The 23,047-nt window shown below is 39.1% G+C and overlaps 1 protein-coding gene across 2 annotated transcripts in view; it reads left to right on the forward strand.

Annotated features, from left to right (window-relative positions):
- The window catches only part of LOC139149710 (thyrostimulin alpha-2 subunit-like), a 29,182-nt gene extending 7,871 nt beyond the window's left edge, over positions 1-21,311 (forward strand). Inside the window, exons 3-6 of one of the 2 annotated variants that reach the window (XM_070721605.1) lie at positions 13,309-13,424; positions 14,310-14,475; positions 17,020-17,198; positions 19,894-21,311. In XM_070721605.1, the coding sequence (XP_070577706.1) occupies positions 14,361-14,475; positions 17,020-17,198; positions 19,894-19,989 (390 nt within the window). In that variant the 5' untranslated portion in view covers positions 13,309-13,424; positions 14,310-14,360 and the 3' untranslated portion in view covers positions 19,990-21,311. The remainder of the gene's footprint in view (positions 1-13,308; positions 13,425-14,309; positions 14,476-17,019; positions 17,199-19,893) is intronic. The other variant, XM_070721604.1, reaches the window with a different exon arrangement.
- Positions 21,312-23,047: the final 1,736 nt, after the last annotated feature.

A 23,047-nucleotide genomic window follows, 5' to 3' on the forward strand; every position in this document is an offset into this window, starting at 1 on the left:
ATCGCTTACTTGTTGATGGGAACAGATAATTGCACCGGCGACGACTGTAGCAATAGCTGTTGTTGAGAACAGCTAATTGCGCAACAGCTTTGAGGGAGCGCGCACATTTTATATATATATATATATATATATATATATATATATATATATATATATATATATATATATATATATATATATATATATATATATATATATATCACCCTCGCCTAAGGGTCACCTTTCATCACGACAAAATAGGTTAATACGTTTTCTATGACGTGAGATGTAAGATACATTTCAATGAGATCTACTGAATACACTCGGGAGGAGCGAGTGAGTGGCCAAGCTTTCGCCTCCCGCGAGGCGTTTGTTCACTTACACGGAGTTAATTTTAGCAGGGGGTTCATAACCGCGACAGCGTGTAGGCAACTGGTCTTTTTAATTGAAACCACGAGTCGTGAGACCTGGCCAATAGGAGAGGCAGCCGGTTGTCGGTGTCGTGGGAATTATTTGCGTCGTCTTCTTTCAGCTCCGCAGGACCCTTAGAACTCTGATCATGATGGACAAGAGCTATCGCTATAGCCGTCGCCGTCGCATTTTTTTCTTATATGTCGTCGTCATCTTCTTCTGCATTGAACTGCGACCGTTGCAAACGCCCACGCCGGCACCCAGCTTTTCAACTTTGCGGCATAATTTTCCATTATCCATTTTATAGCGCTAACTCGTAGAACACTTCACCGCTAATTCGACTCCTTACTGCCATTCATACTGAACATTTCGATTTCAAAGCGCGAGTTCAGCAGAGGGAGGGGCGTTCCAGATCGGTCATCCCCGACGTTTTGCCCAACATTCGGCCATAGAGAGAAATTAACCGTTCATAAGTCTGAATGTGTTGGAAAATTAGTTTAATTGCATGATGACGTTGCACGCGAGTGAACCAACTTGTCCATTATATACTGGCCTTTATGAAGTTTTCATAAATGAAAAATGACATTAACTTTAAGATTGCAGGTTGTACTTCGACAATGGGAGCTCTTTCTACGTATTAAATTGTTGAAAAAAAAATTGTCTGACTAGGGGACCAGAAATGGCGATACGGGGAGCCATCTGTCCACTTTTTTATAGTAGAATATCGAGAGACTTGAGGAGCCTTTGTCAGATATCCATCACTGCTATAACTAAATCCAAGGAAGAGAGGTACAGAATCGGACACATGCAATCATTTTACGAATCCGCGTGTATACATTTGTAAGCATGAATATATGATTACGTGTGTATGTATATATGTCTGTATGTCTATCTGTTTGTATCTCTGTATACACATGATACACTAGTAGGTCTGTATGTCTGCCTGTATGTCTGTATGCAGCTATGCCTGTATGTATGTATGTATGTATGTATGTATGTATGTATGTATGTATGTATGTATGTATGTATGTATGTATGTATGTATGTATGTATGTGTGTATATATGTGTGTATGTATGTATGTATGTATGTATGTATGTATCTATGTATGTATCTATCTATGTATGTATGTATCTACTATGTATGTAGTAGTATCACAAAGTATGTCATGCTACCTGTTACGGCTTCACCCGTACATGGACATTCAGAATAAGGTAATTGCTGCTGCCGTCGTGACCCAAAGAGCCTAATGTAGTCAACAAAGAGAGCATTACATTAATTGATTGCATCGCACAGAATATCAATGACTGAGACCAGACTCGAGATGCTCTCACGAAGGTCGCATTATCGCCTGAACCTTCTTCGCTCACTGGATTTGTTACTATTTTGCTTTCTGCAACGTACCTTTTACGACCCAATTTCACAGAGGACACGTGCTTAATTTACGCTGGCAGGACTGATCCCCGTACGTGCAGCTCATTTGCCAATCCTACGAACAGTCAGGAAATGTCCGCGACAGCGATATTGACGCCCCTGCTGGACGAGAGCTACCTTATTCTGCCGTAGTCGAATTAGCTCTCGACTGTGATGATACTTTTCTGGTCTACTGCATATGTGGACTCATTGTGGAGCAAATAAGGTTTTTACAATCCTGTGTTTCGTGAAAATCGAAAATTTAACTTTTCCCCATAGAATTAACATAGGGATAGCGGCCATCTTGAATTTCAAATGTTTTAATTTCAAGGAGCACACTACCTTTAAGGTAATTGACGCCTTAAAAATAAAATACTTAAACTTTTGCTCAAATTTTCCTCTGGCAAAATTTCAACTATTCTCTTTCAAAATCAAGAATAAAAATTGGGGGTCATCGCGCAAAGTTTGCTACTACAGAAACAAATTACCGATATTTGAAATTCAAAATGGCCACCATCTGTGTGTTAACTCTATGGGGTAAAATCAATTTTCGATTTTCGAAAAAACTAGGACGATGAAAACTTTTCTCGCTCAGAGAACTTAAAAATGCAACAAATGTAGGTGGCTAAAGTGGCCAAAAGAGTATGGTTAAAATTTTGAGTCTAAATATCTGTCCTTGGGGCGTATTTTGCTTCAATGACTCTGCTGAATAACTTGTGACGTGTGTTTCATATCACTTTCCCGCTGTGTAATATTTCGTCAGAGTAAACGATTGTTTGCAGAATAGCCAACAAAGGACGTTCCGTGGGGATGTTATAAACGGGCATTTCAATGCATCGCATGCACTGTTTTGGATTAATCAAGACCCGAATCCCTAATGGGAGAAGAAGAAGGAAAACCTCTTGGTGGTATAAATATATACACCATGAGTGGCTGTGATTTTGATGTTCATTTCTGGTCCGTTGCATCTTCAGGGCTGAATATGATTGCGTACTCCCATTAAAAATGCATTGTTGGATATAGACATAATCCTTGGGAACGAGCGAGCGACCTGTTGTCGATGTTTCTTTGCTCTGTCACGTCCAATAAGGATAATCTTTTACCCTAATAACGATAATTGACGAATGCTCTGAATCATGTGAATTAATACCCGGACTTTTATCATCGTAAGCCTACGGCTCTGAGTTATGAAAAAAAATGAAATCAATAGGTTTGCCGGTTATTTTCAAAACGTTGAGCAAAGTACGCCAAAAGTAACTAATGTTAGCCTGACATTTTCGAACTTACACATCTGAATACACTATGACGCCATCAAATCTTATCGCGCAGTGGGCGGAAGAAAAGGGGGTCGTCGGATCCGCGGAAGCAACAATTTGGTCCATTTCTTGGCCGTCCTGCCTGTGTAATATTCACTTTGAGTAGAACGTCGATCAAAAGCAAATGATGAAAGATGGGCATTTCGTGGTTGGAAGCCTAGATTTATTAACGCAAACGAGTACATGCTCACAAACGACCAAGCAGAAATAGAAACTCATCGGCGTCACGAACTAGATCAAAAATCAGCAAGCAGTATCACGATAGAGACTCCTTCGGAAAGTGACAGGGTTGTTTTTGCTATGCACGATGGCTTGCTTTTTTTTTCTCGTCTAAGAAACTGCGCAAGAGTCCTCTGCTCAAAATAGCCCGGTAATTGGCGCCGCAGTGGAACGACCGAGATTCTCTGGGGACGAAATGACGGCGTTGATTTTGACATCGGCGTAAAAATAAATCGTCGAAATGGATGAAAAACACCAAAGTGAGAACCTTTAAATGATCTCTTTCGCTTTGATCTCGTCACCTGTCAGATGGAACCTTCCTGTACTTTTTTTTGTACTCGGCAGGGACATTTCTAAACTTACGAATAATCAATACATACTGTTTACAAATGATCGCCTATCGGAGAATAATTATTATCAAAAGGGGTGAAAATACCAATTTTTCTTTTCTTTTCTGAAAACAACTGCTATTTTCCGCTAGATTCATAACAAATAACAAAGCATGGTATTTTTTTCAATGAAAAAAATGCAAGTGAAACATTATGACACAATACTAAAATAAATGCAGTTAAAAGACTATTTAAATGCAAATATATGAATATGTATGTATGTATGTAACATGTATGTATGTATGTATGTATGTATGTATGTATGTATGTATGTATGTATGTATGTATGTTTGTATGTATCTATGTATGTATCTATGTATGTATCTATGTATGTATATGAATGAACGCATGTGTATGTCTACATGTGTTTGAACTATGAAAAAAAAGTTGGAACGCTCGGCTTGTGTCACTCACTGTTTCTCTTTGTGTGTGTGTATATATTATATATATATATATATATATATATATATATATATATATATATATATATATATATATATATATATATATATATATATATATATATATATTTATGTGCTTCAGATTTCCCTTCCTATAAAGAAATTGACATCGCCGAATCGACTTCAACAAATACCGTAAAAGTGTACTTAAACTGCTTAATGTACTTCGATTCTTGGGGTAAATGATTGATTTTGAATTTCATCCACGCCAAGTTTTGCCTCGTACTGTATCGCTGCGAGAGAATAATCTTGACTTTCCTGATAGGCACCGTTTCAATAATTAAGTAAGAAATTCACTAAACAAAATGAAACTGTCGCAAGGGATCGTTGTCTCCTCTCTGTCGGCTAACAGTGTTCCTGGCATTAAACAACTGATGGATGATCGATATGAAAACGTTTGAAATGGTGCGAGGTGTTACGTCGGACACATTAACTGCAGCCCACACACTCGAAGATAGAGTGATCCAATTAGGCCGTGTGTTTTTCTTTAATTTCTGTGGTAAATTTTATGTCATCTTCCGCGTCATAAACCTCCCTGCCCGATAGCCAAAGCCATTTCGCGTTTCGTCTTTAACTGCGGCGATTTGGAGGTTGATGCAGACTCGATGATCGCAGGGGAGGCAAGAGTCGTGATGAACGCCTGCAGGCGACCGCTTGACGTGTGATAAATAGCGACTGAGATTTTTTTTCGGTCGTGAAAATCAAGTTCATCGCACACCGAGGAATGTAATTGACGCATTCATTATGTAAACGTGATCAGGTGTTGATTCAGGTTCATATTCAAAACCCATGCTCGGATACATGAGTTAGCATCAGCTAATCAGGATCGATGTCTCAGTGCCTCGCTTGAACACGATTATATCGCAGCTACAGACTAGAAAACTCCTGTGATGAACTGCGTTCAGTCCACGCAGCTTGCACATAGAGAATGCAGATTCAGTAACGGGCATTATTGGTATGTCGACTCACTGGAAAATATAATTTCCATTTACACTCGACTGTCTCGGTTTAGGCAATTTAAAGTGATTTCACTCCCCAGGACTTTTGAAGGCGAAGTTTGCACCGCTGAAGTAAATCTACCTCATCTGAGAATATCGTCCATGCCTACTTGCATTTTAAGTCAACTTTATGTCTGCGTTTTTGACCTTTGACATGATATTATTATTCAAATATCTTAACAATGCACTTGCACTGTAATCATCATAGCGTATTGATCAGGTGCTTTAAGAATTGCCTTTGTGTATGTTCGACTTTTGCATACCATTCAATCACCGACATAACTACCTACCCATTTAACTAATAGTCTAGCTTCTAACTTATCTCAAACCAACCTACCTACCTACCTACCTACCTCAATCAATCCATCCATCCATCCATTCATCCATTCATCCATTCATCCATCCATCCACATACATACATACATACATACATACATACATACATACATACATACATACATACATACATACATACATACATACATACATACATACATACATACATACATACATACATACATACATATATCATGTACTCAACGAGAGAGAGAGAGAGAGAGAGAGAGAGAGAGAGAGAGAGAGAGAGAGAGAGAGAGAGAGAGAGAGAGAGAGAGAGAGTTAGTTTTCCGGACACTTAATCTCGTATCAAGGCTAATTTAGGTACAGCCAAGAATAATCCAGCACGGGAAGACGACAAGCACGGATAGCAATAACGTTCAAGCAATGGTGCTAATGTAATAGACTTGTGGCATGGCCATCCATTAATTAAAGATGACACTGATAAGTCGTCTTCAGCTGTTTGTTGGATGATTCGTTACTCTTAATTCTGGCACCGTCATCTTCTGTTATTACTTACACAGTAGCTGTCAACGTGGTGTATTCCCACTGGACTTAAATTAATCGTCGGATAGTAGATCTCAGGAAAAAGCCCTGTGCAGTTCTCGGAGAACGAGGAAACAACAGAGATATCGAGACGAACTGACAAACAGAGAGAGAGAGAGAGAGAGAGAGAGAGAGAGAGAGAGAGAGAGAGAGAGAGAATTGTAGCCGGTCCGGAACAGCTCTGTCGTTTTGCAGTTGCATTTACTCGTTCCTCTTGTTATTCAAGGCATCTTTTAAAGTGCGCAATTGCGCCAAGTTAACGTTCTGTCGCGTTGCCGATTGGGAAGGGAGTTCCATTCTCGGGACATTAACTCTGCTCTATAGATGGCACCCATTCACACGCACATCCTAATCTACAATCAGAAAGCTGTCAACGCCAAGGTTAAGCGTCCATAACCACGTAAATAAAATAGCTTCCCGTGGGGACGAGCTCCCATAGTGACGTACCATAATCGCTCTGTACGTCCAACACGATAAAAATCCGACAAACTGATTATTTCTGAGTAATGGACGAAACATACAAAATTTTAAAAATAAAGATTCGTTCACCTGAATAATTCCAATAACACAGTGAGAATAAAAAATACCTTCACACGATAACGATCAACTTGTCGTCGATGTCCCATAAAGATCGCTCTTGCTGAACCAGAAAAGCCGTTACTAGAGGGTCGTTACCATTTTTGGCTCCCGTGTGCAGTCATCGTATTGGCTCCCGTTACTGTCTATTTGTACATGTTTGTTCTGCCTGTCCGCGTGATTGAGGTATCGTACTCTGTCTTTCGCGAACATTTCCGAGTAATGTACAACCAGCTCACTGTTAAAAAATATATTCGATGCCAAGCAGTCGACACTTAAACCTGTTTTATAGCAATTATATTAAAACGGACAGCAAATGTCATCATTTCAACGCAGGGTTCAGTGAAGTTGGTAGACGAATATATTACAATCATTTGGAAATTCATGTTCAGCTACATTCATGTCTTAAGGTGTTTGAGTAATATCCACTCATTTGTTATTTCGAAGATGACGTAACTCGTTCTCGGCCATCTTGCACTCGGCTAATTCTTCACAACCAGGGGATAAGAGCTAGATTTACACATACTTTGATATACGTTAAATTTTAGAAATTTAGGAACTATGGCCACTTATAAATTAAATGTGAAGGCCTGTGCACATACATTCATGAAGTACAGTATATTATAAATGCATTATTTATGTAGATGAATAAGTAAGTACCATGTGTATGTATATATTTGCACACCTACAACTTATCTGGAGGGGGAGAGAGAGAGAGAGAGAGAGAGAGAGAGAGAGAGAGAGAGAGAGAGAGAGAGAGAGAGAAGAGAGAGAGAGAGAGAGAGAGAGAGAGAGAGAGAGAGAGAGAGACAGACAGAGAGACAGACAGACAGACAGACAGACAGACAGACAGACAGGCAGGCAGGCAGGCAGTCACACAGACAGACATATAAACAGACACACAGACAGAGACTGAAAGAGACAGAGCCAGAGACGGAGTTTCTTACTATAAGGCCAAAATATTTTCAGTAAAAAAGACTATGGCTATGTTCTGTTGATATTTACCCGCTTTTTTGTGGTTAATACTCGAGTTAAAAAACAATAACACTTCCAACAATGACTGATCATTGAGAACTTTACTGTTACACACCGTTTTGACAAGTACTGTAACCTTCCACTACTCTTAGGGACCATTCGTTTTTTACGGGAGGGGGTCGGTGGAAATTGGGGGTTGACTTTTTACGAAACTTTATAGGGGTGAAATTTTATAATTATTGATTGGGGTGTCAAGATTTACGAAGGTTTGTATGGAGTTGTGGCAAAAAAATTGATGTTGGAATTTCACTGAAATGTTGATTCGCTATGCATTGTAGTCTATGAAGGAACTATGAATGATTTTTTCAATACAAAACTAGCTGGATCTGTGTATCTATAGACGCTCCATTATTGATATTAGTGTACTTGATTAGACATGGGTGGTTACAAGTGCATGTGTGTGCAAGAACTTTGATTTTGGAATTTCACCAAAAATGTTGATTCTCTATACATTGTAGTCTATGAAGAAACTGTGAATATTCTTTGGGTAAAAAAGTAGCTAAACCGTGTATTTATGGACTCTTGATTATTGATATTGATGTACTTGATTAGACTCGGGTGGTTATACAGGAGCATGTGTACAAAAATTTGATTTTGGAATTTCACCCAAAAGTTGCTTCACTATACATTGTTGTCTATAAGGAATCTATGAATATTTTTTTTACAATATAAAACTAACTAAATCTGTGCTTTTATAAATGTTTGACAATTGATATAAGTGTTGAGAATATAATTTTTGAAAGCACAGATGTGAAAAAGAAATATGATGTTCGAATTTCACCCAAGTGATTATTTGTCAAGTTAAAAAAAGACTCTTCGAAAGCTAAAAGGTCAAATGAGAAATTATATGTCAATTAAGACATTATTGATACGAACTGTGACATCTGGGGGAGGGTCGCTGTTGTTTGTGCATGAAAATGCGGGACGGTCACTCTTTTTCTGGAAAACGCTTTTGAAGGCCCAATTTTTCACTCCAGGGCCGTCGGGTGCGAAGGGTTAATGAATCAAATCTGATGAATTTTGGGAGTTTTTTGGGTCACATTTTACAATTGATGAAATTGAGTGGGGAGTCAAATTTTAGAAATTTAATTTGGAGGGGGTCGCTTTTTAAATTTAATTTGTCGCTTAAGTTTCACTCGGACCCCCTCCCCGTAAAAAAACGAATGCTCCCTTTCCGATGGAACCTCCTCAATGGGGAAAAAATACCCTTATGTTACTTAAATAGGTACATACATACACAAATATAAGGGCAATTAAATCTCACAGAGACACACATATCAGACTGACAGACAGATAGAGACAGACAGACAGACAGCTCTCTCTCTATGTATATGTATATATATATATATATAATATATATATATATATATATATATAATATATATATATATATATATATACATATATATATGTATAGGATAAAGCCCTCGTACTCGGGCTCTTCTGGTATATAAAGTCCAACCCAACGATAAAATGTCGAGGCCGCAGGCCGAGACATTTTATCGTAGGGTTGGACTTCATATACCAGAAGAGCCCGAGTACGAGGGTTTTATCAGACTTAAAAACTATCGCCCCTACCTGATATATTTTCGTTTTCAATGTGTTTACGTCAACCGTCCCCTTTGTCAATGTAACATGTTTAGGATATGAATTAAAACTTTTATTTGTGAAATAGCCTTCCAATGTAATGGAACATCCTATAAATGCCCTAGGGCACATTATATAAATGCCCTAGGGCACAGCAGATTTTGTGTTGAAGCTGGTTTCGGCTGTGTTACCAAATTTGAATATTAAAACGTACCAGATGTCTACAGAATATGACATGTTCACTTTTGATTGGACAGTACTTTACTCTGGCGCTGTCATTCGTTTCTGGAATTTGGTGACCAAGGCTTTACGGGTAAATAAAACACCCTGAATTGAGCACTCTGATTGGTCAATCAACAGTAGATAGTTTTTAAATAAATAAATAAATAAAATATATATATATATATATATATATATATATATATATATATATATTTATATATATATATATACACACATATATGGCACGGCAGGTTGCGGTGTTAGAATTTTTAAGCTTGTATTTTCCCCAACCCCTAAATTACGAAGATTTTATACTGTGTGAAATTCGACCCCCATTGCGTACTGACTCGGCAGATCAATCCATTCGTTAATAGCCAAAGAAAACCGTCTTCAGATTAACCTAGTCTGTATGATCAGATAATTTCCTTTCCCCGGCGGTGTCTGTCAACATTACATTAATTTGCCACTCGCAAATCCCCCAGTACACTCATGGATTGCGACGGACAGGTCGCTGTAGTAGACTTCGGCGAGTGTTTGTTAGTGGGAATCGGCAGGTGGAGGCTAATATACTGCCGGTTATGTGCGCTGCCCATGTTAAGTGGTGGAAGAAAACAATTTGTAATGTAGTGGCGTCTACGGAGTTTAGAAGTAATAATGGCGCGGTTGAAAATCTTTCATCGCCAATACTATCAGGAGTTTTGATCTGCGGAAGACTAAAAAACTCATTACCGCGGGCCACGAAAGTAGAATAAGAAACGTAGCGTATTGCTCGTTCCTTCAGTTATACCGATCTTCTATTCTCGATTTCTGGCAGGATTCGCGATCGACAGCATCATATTGTTGACCGGGGAATGAGTGAATAGGCTGATCTGTTGCATCCTGCCGGTCCAGATCCCCGTAAACTTTCTGTAAAATCTATTGATATTGTAGTGGCAAAAAGGGTTGTCATGAGCACGAACTGGGACATTGTTGCACCTTTTCAAGGTGTTTTAATTTGTACAGAGCGAGGGCATTTGTGGGAGAAAGGTACAAACCAGGACGGGATGATTAAATGGTCATGGGGCTTGAAAGGTGGCAACATTTTGGTTACAATAAACAGAGTGACGGTTGTATGTATGAATGAATAGTTTGATTGGCGAATGAATAAATCGATAAATGAATGAATGTGTGTGTGAGTAAATGAGTGAGTGAGTGAATGGGTGAGTGAATGAATGAGTATATGAATGAATGAACGAACGAATGAATGAATAATAAATGAGGATTTAAATTCCTTAAGATCCAGTAACTGCGACTCCATACAGTTTTTCTTTTCGTATTTTGGTGCAGGTATCAACCTTGTTTCTTGGTCTATTCCTTGTAGTACTAGGAAATAAGAATAAGTAGTCGGCTCCAAGTCGTCAACAAAGCTTACATATTCGCCTGTGTGTTGTCGTATTTAAAAGAAGTTCAGAATTCCTGCCTGGACATGATCTGAATTCCCACGTTAACAAAATGCACCGTGTTTACAAGATACAATCAGATATGAACTGAAAATGCTCACGTGTTTCAGTACATATTGCAGTTATCTGTAAATTTAAACTTTGGCACATATTTGCAACTTCATTGAAAGTATAATATGATCAACATCATGAACAATATTCACCACACATTAATTCCAAAGGTCGTTTAGTATACAAATATGTAATTAGCTGAAATAAAAATGCTAATTTTTTATTGCTGTCATTGTATTATCACTTGATATAACAAGAGTAATTGCCTTTGGTCAAGTCCTTTAAGCTATATACGCCAAACTGTGAAAGCTCATTAGTTATGCAAATTATAAATTAGCTGACATTAAAAAGAAAAATATCTTTCATTAATACAATATAATTTTCTCATTAATATACCAAACAAGTTTCCTGAACTTTCTTGAGTCCTTCCAGTCTTATGTCCCTAATTGGAAAAGTTAGTTAAATATGCAAATCGGCAATTAACTTTCCTGTTACCCATTTATGTCTTTCATGGCGGATAAATCCCGGTGTGATCAACATTTGAAGCAAATCTCAATGTATGACATTTTTTTTTAAATCATTAATTATGCAAATGAGCATGAAATTTGCAAGCCAGATCCACCAGAAACTTATCATTTCTTGCCATTTTTAAACAGAATTCATGTAAAAGATTTGATTCTGATCCGATAAGCCGTTCTTGAAAAGTTGCGCCAAAAGACAGACGGACAGACACACAGACACACACAGGCACACAGACAGACAGACAGACAGACAGACAGACAGATATCGCTGCGATACTAGCTTACATGTGTGAACAAGTGAGCTAAAAATGACGTTTCAATTACCATAATTAATGAAGTACATAAAGATCAGGTAGTTGATCAACGGAGCAAGAAACATATTATCAAAAGTTTGTGACTGGAGCTTTAATAAAAGACGTTCTGAAGTGTACCATTGCAAGTGAACGTCGAGACATTTGAAATGATACCCATCGTGACGTGACTGAAGTGACAAATCTGCAAGACTGTAAAAACAATACCGAAGTAAAAAAAATGTTTTGCATGAAAGAGCACGCTCGCTGGTCGTGTTACCACGTGATGATAGTTATGAAATGTACATCTGAAGTTAACACGTCTTCCTTCGAGTTACACAAGAAGAAAGGTTGAAAACATCACGCCCCTTGATATTTAAGAACTATTACAAAGTCCGTCGGAACACTTGTCTATCAGTAAACCACTCGTGACTGAGATTTAAAACAATACGACTTGTAAGCGTATCATTCTAGTGTCTCTGTGTAGCCATGCAGTTGATAGGACAAGGGGGACGTCAACACGTGTCTTCGATTATACCTGTATGTTCAACCTTCATGTTGGTGTACACACTAGATCTGCGAGATAGAAAACGCATTATTCTCACGCGAGCACAGAATTTAAAATTCGAAGACAGTCGATGTACGAAATTGACGTTCATCTCCTTTCAACATCGTATCCCCGACTTTCGTGGGCCCCCCTTCCCGACCATACACAGTTTGATGCTGTGCTGCAAAATGCCGTGATCACAAACAGCTCATTGCGAATGATGGGGGATTCGAAAGTGTGCCCATTCTGTGTGACAACGATCTCAACGCCTCTTGACGAGATATCTAAAGCCCGCAAACCATGTTTTAAACCTCTAATGGCATTATATCATGTTTTCATTCCCTGTACGAGTTCAAGACGTCTTCTTTCACAAGAAACACCGTGATAGATGCCTACTCAAAGTTAATCCCTAGGCGCTGAACTCTATATTTTTTTTCACTTCATTTCCCCCTTTTCAAATAGCAAACAAAAATCACGAAATGAAATCCGGAGGGTGCCTTAAACGCGTACGTGTTATTTCATCATTAATAAACGCTATCAATATTGTGCTATAGATGATGGCTTCTCCGCTTTCGATCACAATGTTTGCCCTAGCTTATGAATAATTGCCCCGTCGAACGATAAGGCCTTTAATACGCCCTGGGAAGTTTCTGCAATGGTAACATCGTCGTCAACGTGACAACACTGACTCCTGCCAAGCAAGCAGAAATCATGGCTTCTCTAGTCGGCGACGTGTCATAAACACCGGCCGCACCTCTCGCGTACGGAGTGTCGTGAAATTCCCGCCCTTCAACGACTTATTTACAGTACGCTTGAATGGTTGTCTTTCAAAGTGATCGTTCAATATTTGCACTGCTATAGTTTACTCGGCTCACAAGTCGACGGTATCACGTGACTGTTATCCGCGGAAGAGCGAGGATTTCAATTCCAAAATCAGGCGTTTGACGCAATATTTTTTTTTCTGTTTGCGTAGGTGTATGAAATCGTCCTACGACATATATTATATGGGAATACCTAAGTGGCGATTTATTCCGAGAATTTTGTCGCTAGAGTGAAGGCACCGTTCTACCAGGAAGAATTTTACAGATTGTACGTATACACGTTGTGTTGCAACATCGCATAATTTTTTTTTTAAGGAATGTGTATGTTCCTGTCTTGCTCTCAAAATATACCCCTTTATCTGCGCCGCAGTTCCACTTGGTAAACCATGTTCAAAACTGTCCACATCCATTGAATTTCATCCCTGCATACGTCACGCGATCGCTTTTTAACGTCACCCGAGCCCTGCGCCAATAACGTTACGTCAGCTGTTACGTCAGCAGAGGTTTCTTTTGTAAGTCCCCATTTCCCTCCTCGCATGTGTTGCGTGGTCGCTTTTTTAATAATTCATTTTTTTAAAGAGGGAAAAAGCGTGTAACGTGCAAATTGGTCATTCTTTTCCCCTTCTCGTTGATGGCTGATATACGTCACTTCGCACCTCCGCGGTGAAAGTAGCAACAAAGTAGAGAGGCGACCTTTGACATTTTGTCACCAAAGTCCCGATACAAAAAGGCACAGAAAAACATAGTTTAGGTCTAATTACGGATAGATTTCCATGGGGCAATCACAACGCTACTTCTTGCATAGCCGATTTTTTTCAATTAGAGAAAATGCATGCGCCTACAGTAAGCGCCGTCAACACATAGGATTTCGCTAATATCTCTAACAATAGCGTCTCAGAAAACTTAAATACTCGTAGAAGACTCCTGTTCAGTCTCCCTAACACAAACCAAAGGCGAACAAATTACTCCAGCTTCTTCTATACACAGGTTTATAAAGGTTGAAATTACCGGCTTATCTGTATGAGAAACATCGATAATATTACAGTGATGTCGCTCCTTTTTTAACCATTATTTGTTTACTTTCTCTCTCTCTCTCTCTCTCTCTCTCTCTCTCTCTCTCTCTCTCTCTCTCTCTCTCTCTCTCTCTCTCTAGCGAAGACGAGGAAAACGGGCCAAGGTTTGCGTTTAGGTAGATATCACTAGAATGAAAATTCAAGAAATCGTTGGATTAACGATAATCTTCATTTTATCTGTATTAATATGGAGAATAGAATGTCAACCCGTCCCTTACTGGCAACAGCCGGGCTGCCATCTTGTAGGTGAGTATAGTTTCATTGGCAATCTTGATATTTGTTACAGGAAGGAGATACAGTCTTGAAAACACCGACCCGCCCCGCGGCATCGATCGACACTTAGCCGCTGGGAGTTGCCGAACGCTCTCAACGTTAAAAAAATCGGCATCCTAGGAGCGAATTAGCCTATTCACAAAAAAGTGGCTATTACTTTAGAAGTGTGAAAACTTGACCCGAGGCGCGGTGGAGTGCATGCATTAGAAACACTCCACGGCTCCAGTAGTATCGGTGATGCGAAATAGACGGAAATCCCTGGTCAAGTGTTTAGAGAGGGGAGAGGGTAGTTATAGCCCGGCGCGATGAGTGTGGTGTCGTGTACATTGACTCTTGACGCGGAATAAAACGGAGAAGACGCTACACACGAGCATATGCACCCTTTTTTCCCCAGTCTTTAGGTATCGATCCCGGAAACTAGGGGCATTTTAAGCAACCGTTTTTGTAAGGATCCAACTTAACGACTCGAAGTCTTGCAAATGTTAAGTTGGTGCAGTACACGCAAATACTTGATTCATTTTTAATAGCATTTTTTTCTCGACAATTAGAGTTCCCATGGGACGCACGTTGTACTGTCTGGAGTTCACTCGCCGAGAATAGCTAAAATCCCCAATCCATGCCATTTTAGTAAGAGACTAATACCTTGATATATGGTCACAAAGTTATGCTTGAAGACACATCGAAGGAGCAAGCATTAAGTATTTTTCTGCTTAAAGGCGTCCCCTCTTATGTCTTAAATCAATTTGGGCATTGAATAAAATGAACAGGAAAATGCCAGCGAGCGTGTTTCTGACAAGTTTCAATTCGCACGTCACCGCCGCCGAACCTTCTTCTTCGTTTGACCTTTGACACCGCCTTAACTTGAACCCTTTCCATTCGCTTTTCCAGCAAGAGACTAGAGTAGCGCGTGTGTAGAGCACTGCACACAGTCGGCCCGTATAAGGTATTCGTGTTACTACAGCCGTGTGTCTAAAGACACCGACTCCCTCCTTCAAACTGAACACTTTTCACGCTTTTTGCTTGTAGGCAATTCGTGCTTATCGCTCTAGAAATCCCAAAGTGCAGGTTTTACCGGCGAAAACAAGTACAGCTCAACAGGAGCGACTTGTCCTCTTCGACAACACTAAACCATTCACACGCGACGCACCGTAGGGTAAACTATCGCAAAATCCCTCATTATTGACACTAACGCATTGCGCGGGCTTGCCCCCTTGGTAACCTTTTCTGCAATCGCCGTCATCCTAAAAACCACAAAGTGCGATCGCGTTTCCACATTTCAGTTCGACATGGGCAGCGATAAAACGAGGACCATGCAAGGACTAAAGACAGTGTTAAAAGTGAAAACGCTGATATCGAGCAAAAAAAACCGCAAGAGTCACTGGAAATGTTGAACCCAATCTAAATGAATCGAATCTTAAATTATCACACACAAAAATACTCATGATGGACCTGCTCAGTTTTTGACACAGACACTATAACAGTGGTTTGAATATTCTATGTTCCTCTCGACGACTGTTAATTTTCTACCAAGGCGTACAAAAATCATGGTTCTTATTTTCAAGCGACATAAGCTTTCACCAATTCTAATATTATCATTTTTATAAAAAAAAAGAGACACACGCGCACACACACAAAAGTGTACATGTCTTTGCCTCGTCATCATCCTACAGTGTGTTGAAATACAAAGCTATTTAAACAAAACGCATTGTACGGAATATGTTAAATGTTATTTTTGACAAATGGATTCTTGTCCGGGCTACAATTTATTTGTGGACGACAAACAAATACAAGAGTGTTGGAAATCACATCAAAAGTTCATACCAGTAGGGCTTGAATGAGTGTGTGTTACTTGTTACCTCTCTCTCTCTCTCTCTCTCTCTCTCTCTCTCTCTCTCTCTCTCTCTCTCTCTCTCTCTCTCTCTCTCTCATTCTCATTCATTCATTCATTCATTCATTCATTCATATATAGCAACATGCAAAGCCTTAATAAACATTAATTGCTAGTACTATATATAGTATATATATTCATATATATTCATATATGATATATTATATATACATACATACATATATATGTATTCATATATATTTATATATGATATACCATACATACATACATACATACATACATACATACATGCATGCATGCATGCATGCATACATACATACATACATACATACATACATACATACATACATCCATCCATCCATCCATCCATCCATCCATCCATCCATCCATCCATCCATCCATCCATCCATCCATCCATCCATCCATCCATCCATCCATCCATCCATCCATCCATCCATACATACATACATACATACATACATACATACATACATACATACATACATACATACATACATACATACATACATACATACATACATACATACATGTTACATACATACATACATACATACATACATACATGCATTCATTCATGAGCACATACGGTTACACATACGGTTATAACGGTTATATATTTCATTTCAAGTGATTTTTTTCGTCAACAGGCTACGTCAAAAAAGTGCGGGTTCCAGAATGCCACGAGGAGCAAGTTAGAATGAACGCATGCCGCGGATATTGTACTTCCTATTCTTATCTATCATCTCCAGAGACTCTCGAAGCGTCCGGAGGAACCCACGTTTTTACAGCCAAAGGCTCATGTTGTACGATTGAACGAACGCACGATGTAAGTGCTATAAAATGCGATCTCTTTCTCCAGACATGTACATTCCTTCGGACAGTTTTTGCACATTCACTTACATTACCTCACTCGAGGACAGCGACATGCAACTGTGTATCAAATGAAGAGACCTTGAAAGTATTAAGGTAGTATGCGCTTCGAAAGTAAAAGACTTAAACTTTTGCTAAAACTTTCCTCAAGGAATATTGCAACCATTCTCTATCAAAGTCAACAATAAAGGTCGAGGGTCACCGGGCAAATTTTGGTACCAGAGAAACAAATTTCCCAAGATTTACCGATATTTAAAAAATCAAAATGGCCGCCATCCCTGTGTGAACTCTATGGAGAAAAAAATATTTTCGATTCTGCGAAAAACTAAGACGGTTAAAAGTTTTCTCAAGCCAAAAGCTTTAAAATGAACCCCCACAAGTGCTAGATCAGAAAAGAATTGTAAAGTTTTAGACTCCAAATATCTGTGACCGAGGCGCATTCTACCTTAATAACATTTCTTGTTCGAAGGAACAATGGATAACATTTTCAGATTAGATGTACGAAAAAGTGCACACATTTGCACACTGACTGTGTTATTACTGTATACAAGTCTAAAATCACTAAACAAGCAGATATTTAAGGACTCAACGCCCGACACCCGAAAGTTGCACGTTAAAAGGTATACAGTCACCTGTAATATAAATTTGCCCATATATGGTCAAAAGGGGCGTTCCACGGTATTCAAAATGCCCATGTGAGGGCGTTGTTTTTAAAAAGCGGCCACCCGCTTAAAATCTGTGATTGGTTAGATTTTCTCTTTCCATGGTAACTGTGGCAAAATTGGAACAGGTGACGGTATACCTTTAACCACACACATATTCAGAAGATTCGTTTACGTCCTACCGTTACAATGTTTACTGCATGCCACAGAAAGGAAAGCCTTAAAAACATTTAATTCAATACTCGGTAAACTTTTAGTATCAATCTTGAACGACCGAATCTACCGTTAGAACCCTACCACTGAAATAAGCAAGAAAGAGCAGAGCCAATATCACGTGCCCCCATCCGTGAAGCAATACCATTAAAGTGACAAAGTCGACATTTTTCGTGAATTTTGTTTGATACGAGATACTACTTATATTGTTTGACATGTTGAAAGATACTGAATGAATGGCTGACCATGCTTATATTCGACCCCGGTTTTAGACACGATACATGAAACCATTGCGAAAATGAATTCATGGTCATGACCATTAATTCATTTTTGCGATGGTTTCATTTAATTTGTCTAAAACCGGGGTCGAATATATGCATGGTCACCCCCCCCCCATTTATTCAGTATCTTTCAAAATGTCAAACAATATAAGTAGTATCTTGCAGCAAACAAAATTCATGAAAAATGGCCGACTTTGTCCCTTCAATGTAGTATGCCCCCGAATTTGAAGGATTTAAACTTTTTGCTCAAACTTTTCTCTAGCAAACTTTAAACCATTCCCTTTCGAAATAAAGAATAAAAATCGGGAGTCACCGTGCAAACTTTTGCAACAGAGAAACAAATTACTCAAACTGTACGTTACAGTCAGCTGAAATTCAAAATGGCCGCCATCTTGGTGTAATCTGTGTGGGGAAAATGAAATTTTCGATATCACAAAAATAAGCCAGTGAAAACATTCATCACCCTATGATCTTCAAAATAAGTCCCCAACAAGTCGTAGACCAAAAGCTTATTGGTAAAGTTTGAGAGTCCGAATATCTGTCGCCAAGGCGCATTCCACCTTAACCCTTTCACCCCCAGTTCCCTGTATACAGGTCCAACTTTACCATAGAAAACAATGGATTTGGGACAAACCATGGTGGTGAAAGGGTTAAGGGGATCACACTTTTTGGATTGATGGCGATGCTCAAAAGTGAACTAAAGTAATGGCTGAGCTAAATCTACACACTGTAACGCGAGTGTAAACCACAACATAGCGAGTGCTTCATTCCGATGTTTGAAGCTCAGTTGAGATGTTCTCAGGGTGGTCCTCGCATTGCTTCGTGGAATATCTGGATTCCCTAGGAATATAATGCTTTGTAAAACTGCCCGGTACGAGTCCAGTATTCCCCAGTCTCGCAAGAACGAGCTTGTGCCTTTAATGTTTCACACTGAATGTGTCCCTGTCGGTAGGATTAACCCATATGGTATCAATGAAACGTTTTCTTCGCCGTAACTAATTCATGTCGCACTTTTATTATACGGTAAAGTGAGAGTCTTGCATGACAAAGTTCAATCAGGCGCGTATGTTACTTTTAATCCCATCAGCAGCGATTTGGTTTCTAAGACGTGACGTCATTCAATCGGCGTGTGCGTAAGACCAGTAGCATATATCCATTTCCCTTCGCCATCAACCAATTTGCCCTCCGCTGATTAAATTTTCGCCTCAAATGTGACTTGTCCTTTGTCCCGTATTAAGAAACAATTACACCCGGTACCGACACACGCGAACGGCCCTTTGACAGTAACCTCTCTGCCAAAGTTCTTTCGCCGAGACTAGAGATTTCGTTCGGGTTAAAAAAAAAAAAAATCTGTCGGTGCTGGCGGAAGCCGCATCATTTGTGGCGCTTCACCCCCGGAAACCACGCGTCGCTATTGATATTCTTCCTCATTTTCCCTAATCTTTCTTTCTCTCTGATTTTCATTCCTCGCTCGTTTTTTTTTTTTGCTCCACAGGTTGCCGTCACGTTGCAGTGTCTTAATGGACGAACCTATCGGGATATCTTCAAATCGGCTGCATCGTGCGTGTGCGGGATTTGCGATAGAGATTAGACGCTGTCTACAAACATTTGCTTTTTTTCCTTTTTGAATAGTTATTTTCTCCTTTCCGTTTGTATGGAGTAGGGACGACCCTGTGTATATATATATATCTATAAAGCATAAGCATATATCTCGTATCCTCTTTCCCTCGTCGGGGGTATCTACGAGGGAGCATCCAGACGTCAAAAATATTCGACTCGTATTCAAAAGGTTATGTAACACACATATTAGCTCCCGTTGACTTAAAAATCACGCCAAAGTGTACATAAGTATTGCAACTGTCCATTTAGTACATGCCCTTTCAGGTAAGAAAGTGAATCACATTGTGGTCCGGATGATCAGTTCATAAGCACACGATGTGCCATGCATTGACATTACTGCACTGCCCAATGATATTCTTTTTCTCATATATATATATATATATATATATATATATATATATATATATATATATATATATATATATATATATATATATATATATATATATATATATATACATATACATATACATATATATATATATATATATATATATATATATATATATATATATATATATATATATATATATATATATATATATATATATATAAGTTAATATATGTAATGCACGATGAATACCCATCAACTCAGCACTACAATTTTGTCAACGTGTTCATTGTGACTGCACAATGCGGAGTCCTCTTCCCAGCGGAGCTGACTCACTAATATGGAAAGTAGTTTTAAATGGAAGAATGCGCCTAAAGGTACTCCCTGATGTTATTTTATCGTCAACAACACAACGCCGATAAGCAGTCACATCCCCGTGCGGGGGAAGACCCAGCCGGATCAAACCTCTTTTCGTGGATCGCGGCTATTGTATTATGTATGGAATGGACCTTGTGAAAAGCTGAGAAACATGCAGGAGATCATAAAATTTATGAATATTAATGAGAAGCGGGATAGAAAATCGATAACGTAATTAGCGGTGCCAGCAGCTGAGAATATTTTTTTTTTCTGACGATACAAGGGCCCCCATTTTAAGAATGAAAACACACAGTCCAGATCTTTTCTTTAATTTGTAAAGTATGATTATCCTGTATGTTCTCCTTTCACAGAAACTGCCCTACTCCATCCATTTCTTATAGGTTTTTGTAGAATTTTTACCGTCACTATGTAGCCACTTTCCACTGTGTACACGATGAGAAAAGCTGTTGTGTATGATTTACAACCCGTCATTCAGTTTTCAACCAGCCGAAATGGCCGTTTATTTATTAATATATCGCTTCTAGTTTTTGTCATACTTCCGAGGTTTAATTGTACATTATTGTAATAAAATATTTCTCTCATAAGACGGCGTGCGACGTGCGTTGTTTATTGTCCCGCGCTAACAGAGCCCTCGGGATCACCAGCAACATGGTGATGAATACTCATGCCCTGTCAGATTTATCGCCGCCTCTGCGAGAGGTTACCATCTAACTAGGCGTGTGGGTCAATAGCCTGGCGAATCGGACACCAGAAATCGAAGGAGGCCTGTTATAACGACATCCGGGCTAATTAGACGCCTGTAGAACAAACAAACTCGTGTAATGAGCGCAAAGGATCGAAACAGGTATTACTGCCAATGGACTGGGCAGATTGAGGGCGGGGCGAGGGCTTGGAAGAAATTGGAGGGTGAAAATATTATTGAATGTTTTGTTTTCAGAACGAAGACAGGGCTTAATTTTTTTAAAACTGGAATTAAGTCAGACACAGGTACTGCTTTGCTTCCAAAAGAAAGCAGTTTCTTGTAAACCCCCTACTTATGTTGTCAACTGAAAACATGATAAGAGAGTTGCCATTAGGAAATACTTCAAGGTCAGATGATCTCTTAAATTGGCAAGTCAGATAATTGACATCTGTGTCGGCTCGCGAAGTTCTGCTCGTGCACATGACAAGAAATGTATTCTCTTACTTAAAAAAATACTGTCTTGCTGGAGAAGTAATTGATGTCATTTTTATTTTTACGAAATACGAGTATACTTAGCTTCTGATCATGTAGCTTCGCTTCACCACTGTACACCGACTTGATATCACATGCTTTTCTCCGTAAAACATCTCCAGGAAATTGGCCCTAGAGCAAGCAACTCCGGTACTCAATGATATGTCCCGTATTTAAGTATAATACGAATCCTTGCATGCAACGAAAGAAGCTGCACACTTAAATGTGAAAAGAACATGTGAATGAAAATAGCGTCTTTATGGAAGATTATTTTGGCACTTCTTGATTCGAGTGTTTCAAAACTTTGCATTGTAGAAATAATGTTCCTTTGTTTTAAACAAAGCAGTTCACATCAAGAGTCGCGTCTGTCGTTACTTCCTCATTTCACAGAGGTGATAATCTTCAAGATTCTGCTAGTCATCCCAGATGCTGATGTTAGAACCGGGGCTCCATCAACGCCATTTCCCCTGTCGTCAATATCTGTAGCATATCTGGCAGAACTGTAAACTGTCAGTACCTTTCCCTGTTTCCTTGAATACAATGTCACCTTCATCTACACTGCAGTATATCATGTGTTCCCTAATCTACCCCTGAAGCTAGTTGAAAAGCCCGGTGCTCAAGCCTTACAACACAGCTTGCATTTAGAAAATACATTTGTCTCCGTTAACAAAGTAATTTCATTCGGGATCTGATTTACTTTTAAACAAACAACGCCCGCTCATCTATTTTGTGTTTCTCTCGTGTATTTTTTTCTGAGTCATGATAGAAAGTTATATCAGAAAATGAATGTAAAATGACGTTATAAGGATATACAAATTTTATAATAGTTACATATCCATAGAACAGTGCAGTAGAACAGTATTGTTTGCCCTGTTTCATAAGTTCCAAGAAATCGTTAATGGACTCGGCTTCAACCAAATTTTGACCGTGATGATTCATCAGAAACTACAAGAGCAAAGCTCAAGCTTACACCGACTTTCTAAATTGCAAAAGTGCGCAGCCAAATGCGAGTTTTCGAACACGAAATGTACACAGAACAGAAAAGTGATTCAAGATATACTGCTATTGTCTGGTTGTAGTGTACGGTGGTGTTTGCCGTGGCATTGG

This window comes from Ptychodera flava, chromosome 14, assembly GCF_041260155.1.
Source record: "Ptychodera flava strain L36383 chromosome 14, AS_Pfla_20210202, whole genome shotgun sequence".
In the NCBI taxonomy this organism is placed as follows: Eukaryota; Metazoa; Hemichordata; class Enteropneusta; family Ptychoderidae; genus Ptychodera; species Ptychodera flava.